The sequence below is a fragment of the Gavia stellata genome, chromosome 12 (genome assembly GCF_030936135.1).
Source record: "Gavia stellata isolate bGavSte3 chromosome 12, bGavSte3.hap2, whole genome shotgun sequence".
In the NCBI taxonomy this organism is placed as follows: domain Eukaryota; kingdom Metazoa; phylum Chordata; class Aves; order Gaviiformes; family Gaviidae; genus Gavia; species Gavia stellata.
This window is the reverse complement of record NC_082605.1, coordinates 5591317-5603443: the sequence shown is the minus strand read 5'-3', so window position 1 is coordinate 5603443 and position 12127 is coordinate 5591317. Positions and strand designations below refer to the sequence as shown.

At 63.1% G+C, this 12127-nt stretch overlaps 1 protein-coding gene across 1 annotated transcript; it reads right to left on the bottom strand.

Moving 5' to 3' along the window:
* Positions 1 to 1411: 1411 nt before the first annotated feature.
* LOC132317923 (PHD finger protein 7-like) lies at positions 1412 to 4624 on the bottom strand. The gene is made up of 10 exons (XM_059823444.1): positions 4594 to 4624; positions 4165 to 4256; positions 3970 to 4071; positions 3565 to 3689; positions 3321 to 3483; positions 3128 to 3234; positions 2798 to 2911; positions 2527 to 2645; positions 2304 to 2361; positions 1412 to 1874 (listed from the first exon to the last, which is right to left on the bottom strand). Exons 1-10 carry the CDS (start codon positions 4622 to 4624, stop codon positions 1412 to 1414), a joined length of 1374 nt encoding a protein of 457 aa, XP_059679427.1.
* Positions 4625 to 12127: the final 7503 nt, after the last annotated feature.

Here is a 12127-nt window from a genome sequence, read left to right as displayed (position 1 = left end):
GCACCTCCGTTCAGAGCGAGGCCGTGCGTGACCACAGCTCTTGGGCCAGCTCCATTCGAGCTCCGGTGCTCGGGAGTGCCTGGGAGCTCACGTCGCACTCCCCCTGAAGAGCCCTGCCTGTTCTGGCCGTGTCTAGACCTCACGTCTTCCCAATCACAGCAGTCAAGAACAGAAGGACAAAGTGCTGCCACCGAGTTCTCTTTGGGACCCTCGAGACCTCCTTTCCTTCCTCATTGCCTCTTTGCTGGCAGAAAAGCCCATCAGGTCTCCCAGGTTCCCCTGCCTTCCTCAGAGAGGACAGCTGCTGCCTCATGTAACGAATCCCCTTTCATGCTGCATTAAGGCCTGTCAGGAAGGCACACACCTTAAGACCACCTGTAGTTTGCCTGACGAGCAGAGGGTTGTTCAAATCTGCACGGCCACCCCACGGGATTTCCTTCGCGCTTTGCTCACCGGGATTCTATGCTTCAGCCTTCTAGCTCTCCGCCAACTCCACAGAGCCCTTCAGCAGTCACTCTGCAAGCGAATCTTTTCTCCTTCCTGCACTGGAAAGGTACTTGCTGGTCTCCAACAGGAGGGAAATCCTTTCGGATGACTGACATTTCCCAGGCCCCCCATTACCCTTCTGTAGAGCGCATGGGATGTTCTTGCTCTCAAGGGCGTACGAGGGGACTCAAGGCCTCAGTAGCAGGTACCGCTCTGACCCTCCTGAACTCTGTGGAGGAAATTCCTCACCAGGTGTTTGCAATGTCTGTGAAAAAAGGTTTTCTTGGCTTATACTGCCAGAAGGAAGCCTTCAGCTGGTCCAGCAGCAATCCTGTTGGGGAACAGGACGCGGCCCTGGGGAACGGGTGATGCCCTTTGGCTCCTGTAGAAACACAACCTGCAGAGATCTTCATGTCGCCAATACAGACGTGACACTGAAGGGAACTTTTAAAGAAAAGCAGCTTTGCCACTTTGCCACAATTCTCACTAACCTAGGCAAGGAGGCTAGGAAATGGGGTGTAGCCTTGTCCAGAACGCAACGGAGTTGAAGCGTGTCAAAAGTCGCTGGGGCCGGGGCGTGTGATTTTGGGGGGGTGAGCCGCGAGGGCCATGCCGGGTGGGCGGGCGCGGCCCACATTGCCGGGAGCCAGGCGGCCAGCCCCGGTCCCGGGGGTGGGTGTGAACTTCCCGCGGGGAAACTGAGCAGGCTGCGGGGCCAGCGAGGCCCGAAGCACGCGGCCATGGCGCTGGGCAGCTGGCCAAGGCCAGCCCGCAAGGAAGGAGGTCTAGGGAAGGTGCTGCCAAGCCCCGGGGAGAGGACAACCCTCCGGGCCCTGCCCCTAACGCTGCCCCTCGGGAAAGGGAGAGGAGGAGGAAGCCGACAAATGAGCGTGGAATCTCCCAGTGCAGAGGTTAACGGCCAACTTTATTGTGCCGGTGGAGGGGGAGGAGGGCCAGCACTCGGGGACGGCGCACGGCTGGTCTCGTGGCGGCGTCCGGGCTGGCTGTATGGATTTTGGGCCCGACGCCGCAAGCGGGAGTGGTCTCGTGTCCGCACGGGCCCAGGGAGGCTGGAGCAGCTGCCGCTGTCGAGCGCTGGGAAGGCAGAGGAGGACCCCGATGGCAGCTGGCTGGCGGTGCTGGGGCTGCTGATGTCGGGTGCCGGGGAGCCGTGGGACGTCCCCAGCGCAGCCTGGCGGGGGCTCCTGCTCTCAGCGCTTGGTGCTGGGGCGCGTCTGCTCTCAGGGCGTCTTCTGGGCCGGCTGTAGGGAGTTTGGGCCCGACGTCGCAAGCGGGAGCGGTCTCGCACCCGCTTGGGCCCAGGTGGGCTGGAACGGCTGCTGCCCTCAAGCACTGGGGAGCCATGGGACGGCCCTGATGCTGCATGGCTCCCAGTGCTGGGGCTGCTGGCCTCCGGTGCTGGGGAGCCACAGGAAGACCCCGATGCTTCGTGGCTGCCGGTGCTGGGGCTGCTGGTCTCCGGTACCAGCGAGCTGTGGGACAGCCCCAGCACCGCCTGGCTGGGAGTGCTGCTCTCAGCACTCGGTGCTGGCGCACGGCTCCTGCCACCGTGTCTGCTGGGCCGGCTGTATGGTGTTTGGGCCCGACGTTGCAAGCGGGAGCGCTCTCGCACCCACTCGGGCCCAGGGGGGCTGGAGCGGAGGCTGTCCTGAAGTGGCAGGGAGCCCGATGGCGCCTGACTGGCACTGCTGGGGCTGCTGGTCTCTGGTGCTGGAGATCCGAGAGATTGCACCAATGCCGCCTGGCTGCTGGTGCTGGGGCTGCTGGTCTCGGGTGCCGGAGAGCCGTGGGAAAGCCCCGATCCTGACTGGCTGGCAGTGCTGGGGCCAGCAAGCTCCAAGGCGGCACTGGAGTCTGTAAGGGGAAGCGGGAAGGTCAAGGGCACGGACCCCAGGCCCAGGGCAGGATAGGCCCTCTGGGAGCAGAGAGGCTCTTCCAAGCCCACCCTGGGCACCCACCACCAGACCTTGCCTGGCCCCTGGCCCCAGCCCAGGGGCACGCGGGTGCTTTGCCTCTTACCGGTGCCCAGGCCAGCACAGCTGTTGCACTCCCAGCTGGCCGTGCTGTTCCCCGAGTAGGCGCAGCGTCTGTGGGTGCCCTCGGCAGCACAGGAGCAGCACAGGAGCAGTTGCCAGGGCCTGGGGAAGGAAACGGGTTCATGGCTGTGAGGACAGAGTGGCCGCAGCTCAGGACTGTCCGGCAGAGCTCTTGTTCTTAGTCCTTCCGCTTCGAGCCCCTGGCGAGACAGAGATCCCGTGCAGAGCTCCGGGGTGCAGCTTTGGCAACTTACCCCTCTTCCTCTGCCTGCTCCCTGCCTCCTGGACAAAGGCACTCGCTGGCATCGCAGCGGCCATGCCTCTCATATAGTGCTGCATATCCATGGCTGTTCTCCCATGATGGCAGCCTGATGGAGAAAGGAAACTTGATGAGCCCCTGCTGCCCCGGCATCAGGCAGATGCAGGGCGTCCCTGCTCTTCCCCCCTGCCCTGTTTCCAACTCCTCCATGAAGCTGACACCCAGACTCACGGGACAGCGCAGGGCCAGGACTGCAGGGGCAGCCCCTGGCACGGCACAGCGCTTGCACCCTCGTGTCCTGTGAGCCAGGCAGGACGACACCAACCTGAAGGGGATTCGGATCCCCATGGTGAGCATTTCCAGGACAAACTCTTCCTTATCTCTACAGAGCGGGCACTGGAAGCAAGAAATGCCAGCGCGCGCAGCCTGTCCCTGCAGGAGAAACATAAGGAGCACGAGTGAGGCCCTGGTGCTGCTGAGCGCCTGCCGTGGCCCGGGGCCAAGGGAAGGGCTCCTACCTGGATGCAGCCCCTGTGGAACCAGGCGTGTTTGCACGCTGGGCACACCATGGTGCCGTAGGACTTTCTGTCCCCCACAGGGTCCAGGCAGATGAGGCAGGTGGTGTTCTCGTCCGGAGCCGCCTCCACTGCCTGCTCTGGGCGGTGCTCCCAGCAGAAGGACCTGGGGGAAGAGGAAAGGGATGGGCGAGGTGAGAACTGCTGGGTCCTTCCCCGGTGGTGGCGAGGAGGGGAGAGGAGGTACCTGTACTGAGGAAAGAACTGGGTGACGCATCCACCCTCCACGGCACAGGGGAGATGGAAGCTGCGCTTGCAGCCCGTCTCGTGGCAGGTGATGGCGGCCCCTTTCTCGCCACAGACGAAGCAGGCCTGGAAAGGGTACAGCAGCCCCCATCAGCGGCAGCCTCAGGGCCTCCACCGCCAGCCCCACACCTCCGGGCAGGGCGCAGGATGCGGCCGCTGCTGGGACACAGCCCGCAGACGTGCCTGGTGGCCGAGGCACCTGTGCTGCGGCCTCTGTGGAGCTGCTGGGAGCAAGACTTTTGTCCCAGAGCTGGTCGGAAGGGCTGGGATTTCTTTCTCGGGGCCTGGGCTAAGCTGCCGCAACCCTCTCCTGGCACAAATCTCCCTGTTCTTGTCGGGTCCTCACCTTCCGCGCTGCCCGCTGGATGGTGCGTCGAATATCCTCAGGGAAAAATACCATGAGTCCTAATTCCTGGAGCTGTTGCTGATAAAGCTTGTTGGCGAAAAACTGCAGAAGAGGAAAGACGAGGGAGGAGCTGATGAGGCGAGTGTGGCAGGGACTGCCTGTGGAAAAGCTGGAAGGAGCCCCGGAGAAACTCACCAGGCAAAACACGTGGGCACAGAGCCCTTCCTTCTCCAGTTTGCGCCCACAGATGTCCGGGTCAGCCTCTGCCCGGCGACACAGCATGCACGCTGGAGGGGAGAGAGCAAATGGCAGCGGGAATGAGCACCTCTGCGGGGCCGGGGGCAGCGTCCCTGCGGGATTGCCCCCGAGGGCCTGCTCTGTCCCTGCCTAGCTGGCTGATGGGCAGGGCCGGAGGCCTTGGAGAGGAAGGGGGCATTGCAGGCCCGGGTGTCCCAGCAGGCGCCCACTGCCCAGCCTGGGCCGGGCTTGCTGAGGCAAGGAGGGGCCCTGCCCCGGGGCGCTTGGGGAGCTCCTGCCTCCCTCGCCCTGCCACCGCTCTCGGCCCCACGCTGACCGCCCCGACAACCCCTCTGCCAGGCTGCGGGAGGGGTACGTTGCTCTCACCCTGCTCCGTCGAGGCGGGGGCCCTCTCCATCCTTGCGGACATGGCACACATCAACAGTGAGCGTTTGGAGAGTCTCTGTCCCAGCAGCGCCGGGGTGTCTCCTCCAGATGCTCCTCTGCTGACTCTGAGGGAGAAGCGAGGCGCGGGTGAGCTTGCAGCACAGGCCCAGAGCCCCGAGACGTGGGGCCCCCCTCCTCCCTCGGCAGCCCCGCGCAAGCCCCGTCCCTCCCCTCACCTCACCAGGTCGCACTGGCGCACGGCCTGAGCCCAGCGCTCCTTTTTGTGGGCTTGGCCCCGCGGGTCACAGTGCCCGCTGTGACATCAGCACCGCTGGCCTGCCTGCGCCCCAAATACGGGCAGGGACGGGCTCGGCCACCTGCCACCCGCTCCGAGACGGCCGCCGCCTCACAGGGGTGGCTGTGAAGTGCCCAGGCGGGGGCCCGAGCCCTCGGCACCCGCGTAACCGGGGCGGCTGCTCCTGCAGTACTGCCTCTGGTTCTGGGCTCCCCGGCAGAGGGGCCAGAAGCCACCGTTGAGCCGTGCCCACGCTCACACGTCCCATCCGCTCAGACGCGGTGAGTGGCCGGGGCACAGCACAGGGCCTCGGGACGGCACCTAAGTGTCGCAGGTGGCCCAACGTCTTTCCCCTGAGCTCCTCAGCGCTTTGGTGATGTGCTGCCTCCAGAACAAAAAGCAGCGGGTCCGCAAGCTGGGGAGTCACGGCGGAAATGGCCTTTTTCCATGGCAATAAACTGCCTTTCAGAGTCAGTGTGCGCCTTTCCTGGGTGGGGTAGGAAACTGCAAGCGGCTGTGGGGCAGCTTTGGAGGTGGTGGGTGGGAGCGTTGATCTGTTTGTGGGTAGAATGGCTCTACAGAGGGATCTGGACAGGCTGGATCGCTGGGCCGAGGGTTTGCAAGCATTTCAGCAACAGGCTGCCCAGGGAAGTGGTTGAGTCACCTTCCCTGGAGGTATTTAAAAGACATGCAGACGGGGCGCTTAGGGACATGGTTTGGTGGTGGACTTGGCAGGGTTAGGTTAACGGTTGGACTCGATGATCTTAAGGGTCTTTTCCAACCTGAATGACCCTATGATTCTAATTGCCATTCAATTATTGCTTAATCGCCATTTGATTACCATTTGATTGTCATTCCATCATCGATTACTTACCATTTGATCACCGCTTGATCATTAATAAAAGCCTTCTAGTTAACCCCACAACGAGGACTGCTCTGAATAATTCACCTGCGACACCAGGACAAAAACCAGACAGTGTCTCAGGCGCCACCGGAGTAGGAAAAGAGGAATGCGAAATCCAGCATTGGAGAATCCAGGTCTGAAACGCAATTCAGGACTGAGAGAAACCTGAAAGCCCCAGAAGCCCTTCCACAATACTAGCTGGCCGACACTGCTGAGAGTGCCTAGAGGCTGCCCAGGCTGCCTCCTTCAGCTCCTGCTTTCAGAGTGTCCTCAGCCATCCTCTTCTACCAGCCACCTTGCAAGCCAAACTCTGCTGCTCAGGGTTTCCTTCTCAGCAGGCTTTCTGAGGTTTCGCTCGGCCTTCCTTTCGACGCCAGGGCGTTCCAGAGCTCCGTTAGCGAGGTGCCCACAGAGGTGGCCGGTGCCAGGCAACAAGCACCTCCGTTCAGAGCGAGGCCGTGCGTGACCACAGCTCTTGGGCCAGCTCCATTCGAGCTCCGGTGCTTGGGAGTGCCTGGGAGCTCACGTCGCACTCCCCCTGAAGAGCCCTGCCTGTTCTGGCCGTGTCTAGACCTCACGTCTTCCCAATCACAGCAGTCAAGAACAGAAGGACAAAGTGCTGCCACCGAGTTCTCTTTGGGACCCTCGAGACCTCCTTTCCTTCCTCATTGCCTCTTTGCTGGCAGAAAAGCCCATCAGGTCTCCCAGGTTCCCCTGCCTTCCTCAGAGAGGACAGCTGCTGCCTCATGTAACGAATCCCCTTTCATGCTGCATTAAGGCCTGTCAGGAAGGCACACACCTTAAGACCACCTGTAGTTTGCCTGACGAGCAGAGGGTTGTTCAAATCTGCACGGCCACCCCACGGGATTTCCTTCGCGCTTTGCTCACCGGGATTCTATGCTTCAGCCTTCTAGCTCTCCGCCAACTCCACAGAGCCCTTCAGCAGTCACTCTGCAAGCGAATCTTTTCTCCTTCCTGCACTGGAAAGGTACTTGCTGGTCTCCAACAGGAGGGAAATCCTTTCGGATGACTGACATTTCCCAGGCCCCCCATTACCCTTCTGTAGAGCGCATGGGATGTTCTTGCTCTCAAGGGCGTACGAGGGGACTCAAGGCCTCAGTAGCAGGTACCGCTCTGACCCTCCTGAACTCTGTGGAGGAAATTCCTCACCAGGTGTTTGCAATGTCTGTGAAAAAAGGTTTTCTTGGCTTATACTGCCAGAAGGAAGCCTTCAGCTGGTCCAGCAGCAATCCTGTTGGGGAACAGGACGCGGCCCTGGGGAACGGGTGATGCCCTTTGGCTCCTGTAGAAACACAACCTGCAGAGATCTTCATGTCGCCAATACAGACGTGACACTGAAGGGAACTTTTAAAGAAAAGCAGCTTTGCCACTTTGCCACAATTCTCACTAACCTAGGCAAGGAGGCTAGGAAATGGGGTGTAGCCTTGTCCAGAACGCAACGGAGTTGAAGCGCGTCAAAAGTCGCTGGGGCCGGGGCGTGTGATTTTGGGGGGGTGAGCCGCGAGGGCCATGCCGGGTGGGCGGGCGCGGCCCACATTGCCGGGAGCCAGGCGGCCAGCCCCGGTCCCGGGGGTGGGTGTGAACTTCCCGCGGGGAAACTGAGCAGGCTGCGGGGCCAGCGAGGCCCGAAGCACACGGCCATGGCGCTGGGCAGCTGGCCAAGGCCAGCCCGCAAGGAAGGAGGTCTAGGGAAGGTGCTGCCAAGCCCCGGGGAGAGGACAACCCTCCGGGCCCTGCCCCTAACGCTGCCCCTCGGGAAAGGGAGAGGAGGAGGAAGCCGACAAATGAGCGTGGAATCTCCCAGTGCAGAGGTTAACGGCCAACTTTATTGTGCCGGTGGAGGGGGAGGAGGGCCAGCACTCGGGGACGGCGCACGGCTGGTCTCGTGGCGGCGTCCGGGCCGGCTGTATGGATTTTGGGCCCGACGCCGCAAGCGGGAGTGGTCTCGTGTCCGCACGGGCCCAGGGAGGCTGGAGCAGCTGCCGCTGTCGAGCGCTGGGAAGGCAGAGGAGGACCCCGATGGCAGCTGGCTGGCGGTGCTGGGGCTGCTGATGTCGGGTGCCGGGGAGCCGTGGGACGTCCCCAGCGCAGCCTGGCGGGGGCTCCTGCTCTCAGCGCTTGGTGCTGGGGCGCGTCTGCTCTCAGGGCGTCTTCTGGGCCGGCTGTAGGGAGTTTGGGCCCGACGTCGCAAGCGGGAGCGGTCTCGCACCCGCTTGGGCCCAGGTGGGCTGGAACGGCTGCTGCCCTCAAGCACTGGGGAGCCATGGGACGGCCCTGATGCTGCATGGCTCCCAGTGCTGGGGCTGCTGGCCTCCGGTGCTGGGGAGCCACAGGAAGACCCCGATGCTTCGTGGCTGCCGGTGCTGGGGCTGCTGGTCTCCGGTACCAGCGAGCTGTGGGACAGCCCCAGCACCGCCTGGCTGGGAGTGCTGCTCTCAGCACTCGGTGCTGGCGCACGGCTCCTGCCACCGTGTCTGCTGGGCCGGCTGTATGGTGTTTGGGCCCGACGTTGCAAGCGGGAGCGCTCTCGCACCCACTCGGGCCCAGGGGGGCTGGAGCGGAGGCTGTCCTGAAGTGGCAGGGAGCCCGATGGCGCCTGACTGGCACTGCTGGGGCTGCTGGTCTCTGGTGCTGGAGATCCGAGAGATTGCACCAATGCCGCCTGGCTGCTGGTGCTGGGGCTGCTGGTCTCGGGTGCCGGAGAGCCGTGGGAAAGCCCCGATCCTGACTGGCTGGCAGTGCTGGGGCCAGCAAGCTCCAAGGCGGCACTGGAGTCTGTAAGGGGAAGCGGGAAGGTCAAGGGCACGGCCCCCCAGGCCCAGGGCAGGATAGGCCAGTGCGGTGCGCCCGGCTGTCCGGGAGCAAAGAGGCTCTTCCAAGCCCACCCTGGGCACCCACCACCAGACCTTGCCTGGCCCCTGGCCCCAGCCCAGGGGCACGCGGGTGCTTTGCCTCTTACCGGTGCCCAGGCCAGCACAGCTGTTGCACTCCCAGCTGGCCGTGCTGTTCCCCGAGTAGGCGCAGCGTCTGTGGGTGCCCTCGGCAGCACAGGAGCAGCACAGGAGCAGTTGCCAGGGCCTGGGGAAGGAAACGGGTTCATGGCTGTGAGGACAGAGTGGCCGCAGCTCAGGACTGTCCGGCAGAGCTCTTGTTCTTAGTCCTTCCGCTTCGAGCCCCTGGCGAGACAGAGATCCCGTGCAGAGCTCCGGGGTGCAGCTTTGGCACCTTACCCCTCTTCTTCTGCCTGCTCCCTGCCTCCTGGACAAAGGCACTCGCTGGCATCGCAGCGGCCGTGCCTCTCATATAGTGCTGCGTATGCACGGCTGTTCTCCCATGATGGCAGCCTGATGAAGAAAGGAAACTTGATGAGCCCCTGCTGCCCCGGCATCAGGCAGATGCAGGGCATCCCTGCTCTTCCCCCCTGCCCTGTTTCCAACTCCTCCATGAAGCTGACGCCCAGACTCACGGGACAGCGCAGGGCCAGGACTGCAGGGGCAGCCCCTGGCACGGCACAGCGCTTGCACCCTCGTGTCCTGTGAGCCAGGCAGGGCGACACCAACCTGAAGGGGATTCGGATCCCCACGGTGAGCATTTCCAGGACAAACTCTTCCTTATCTCTACAGAGCGGGCACTGGAAGCAAGAAATGCCAGCGCGCGCAGCCTGTCCCTGCAGGAGAAACATAAGGAGCACGAGTGAGGCCCTGGTGCTGCTGAGCGCCTGCCGTGGCCCGGGGCCAAGGGAAGGGCTCCTACCTGGATGCAGCCCCTGTGGAACCAGGCGTGTTTGCACGCTGGGCACACCATAGTGCCGTAGGACTTTCTGTCCCCCACAGGGTCCAGGCAGATGAGGCAGGTGGTGTTCTCCTCCGGAGCCGCCTCCACTGCCTGCTCTGGGCGGTGCTCCCAGCAGAAGGACCTGGGGGAAGAGGAAAGGGATGGGCGAGGTGAGAACTGCTGGGTCCTTCCCCGGTGGTGGCGAGGAGGGGAGAGGAGGTACCTGTACTGAGGAAGGAACTGGGTGACGCATCCACCCTCCACGGCACAGGGGAGATGGAAGCTGCGGTCGCAGTCTGTCTCGTGGCAGGTGATGGCGGCCCCATTCTCGCCACAGACGAAGCAGGCCTGGAAAGGGCAGAGCAGCCCCCATCAGTGGCAGCCTCAGGGCCTCCACCGCCAGCCCCACACCTCCGGGCAGGGCGCAGGATGCGGCCGCTGCTGGGACACAGCCCGCAGACGTGCCTGGTGGCCGAGGCACCTGTGCTGGGGCCTCTGTGGAGCTGCTGGGAGCAAGACTTTTGTCCCAGAGCTGGTTGGAAGGGCTGGGATTTCTTTCTCGGGGCCTGGGCTAAGCTGCCGCAACCCTCTCCTGGCACAAATCTCCCTGTTCTTGTCGGGTCCTCACCTTCCGCGCTGCCTGCTGGATGGTGCGTCGAATATCCTCAGGGAGAAATCCCATGAGTCCTAATTCCTGGAGCTGTTGCTGATAAAGCTCGTTGGCGAAAAACTGCAGAAGAGGAAAGACGAGGGAGGAGCTGATGAGGCGAGTGTGGCAGGGACTGCCTGTGGAAAAGCTGGAAGGAGCCCCGGAGAAACTCACCAGGCAAAACACGTGGGCACAGAGCCCTTCCTTCTCCAGTTTGCGCCCACAGATGTCCGGGTCAGCCTCTGCCCGGCGACACAGCATGCACGCTGGAGGGGAGAGAGCAAATGGCAGCGGGAATGAGCACCTCTGCGGGGCCGGGGGCAGCGTCCCTGCGGGATTGCCCCCGAGGGCCTGCTCTGTCCCTGCCTAGCTGGCTGATGGGCAGGGCCGGAGGCCTTGGAGAGGAAGGGGGCATTGCAGGCCCGGGTGTCCCAGCAGGCGCCCACTGCCCAGCCTGGGCCGGGCTTGCTGAGGCAAGGAGGGGCCCTGGCCCGGGGCGGTTGGGGAGCTCCTGCCTCCCTTGCCCTGCCACCGCTCTTGGCCCCACGCTGACCGCCCCGACAACCCCTCTGCCAGGCTGCGGGAGGGGTACGTTGCTCTCACCCTGCTCCGTCGAGGCGGGGGCCCTCTCCATCCTTGCGGACATGGCACACATCAACAGTGAGCGTTTGGAGAGTCTCTGTCCCAGCAGCGCCGGGGTGTCTCCTCCAGATGCTCCTCTGCTGACTCTGAGGGAGAAGCGAGGCGCAGGTGAGCTTGCAGCACAGGCCCAGAGCCCCGAGACGTGGGGCCCCCCTCCTCCCTCGGCAGCCCCGCGCAAGCCCCGTCCCTCCCCTCACCTCACCAGGTCGCACTGGCGCACGGCCTGAGCCCAGCGCTCCTTTTTGTGGGCTTGGCCCCGCGGGTCACAGTGCCCGTTGTGACATCAGCACCGCTGGCCTGCCTGCGCCCCAAATACGGGCAGGGACGGGCTCGGCCACCTGCCACCCGCTCCGAGACGGCCGCCGCCTCACAGGGGTGGGTGTGAAGTGCCCAGGCGGGGGCCCGAGCCCTCGGCACCCGCGTAACCGGGGCGGCTGCTCCTGCAGTACTGCCTCTGGTTCTGGGCTCCCCGGCAGAGGGGCCAGAAGCCACCGTTGAGCCGTGCCCACGCTCACACGTCCCATCCGCTCAGACGCGGTGGGTGGCCGGGGCACAGCACAGGGCCTCGGGACGGCACCTAAGTGTCGCAGGTGGCCCAACGTCTTTCCCCTGAGCTCCTCAGCGCTTTGGTGATGTGCTGCCTCCAGAACAAAAAGCAGCGGGTCCGCAAGCTGGGGAGTCACGGCGGAAATGGCCTTTTTCCATGGCAATAAACTGCCTTTCAGAGTCAGTGTGCGCCTTTCCTGGGTGGGGTAGGAAACTGCAAGCGGCTGTGGGGCAGCTTTGGAGGTGGTGGGTGGGAGCGTTGATCTGTTTGTGGGTAGAATGGCTCTACAGAGGGATCTGGACAGGCTGGATCGCTGGGCCGAGGGTTTGCAAGCATTTCAGCAACAGGCTGCCCAGGGAAGTGGTTGAGTCACCTTCCCTGGAGGTATTTAAAAGACATGCAGACGGGGCGCTTAGGGACATGGTTTGGTGGTGGACTTGGCAGGGTTAGGTTAACGGTTGGACTCGATGCTTTTAAGGGTCTTTTCCAACCTGAATGACCCTATGATTCTAATTGCCATTCAATTATTGCTTAATCGCCATTTGATTACCATTTGATTGTCATTCCATCATCGATTACTTACCATTTGATCACCGCTTGATCATTAATAAAAGCCTTCTAGTTAACCCCACAACGAGGACTGCTCTGAATAATTCACCTGCGACACCAGGACAAAAACCAGACGGTGTCTCAGGCGCCACC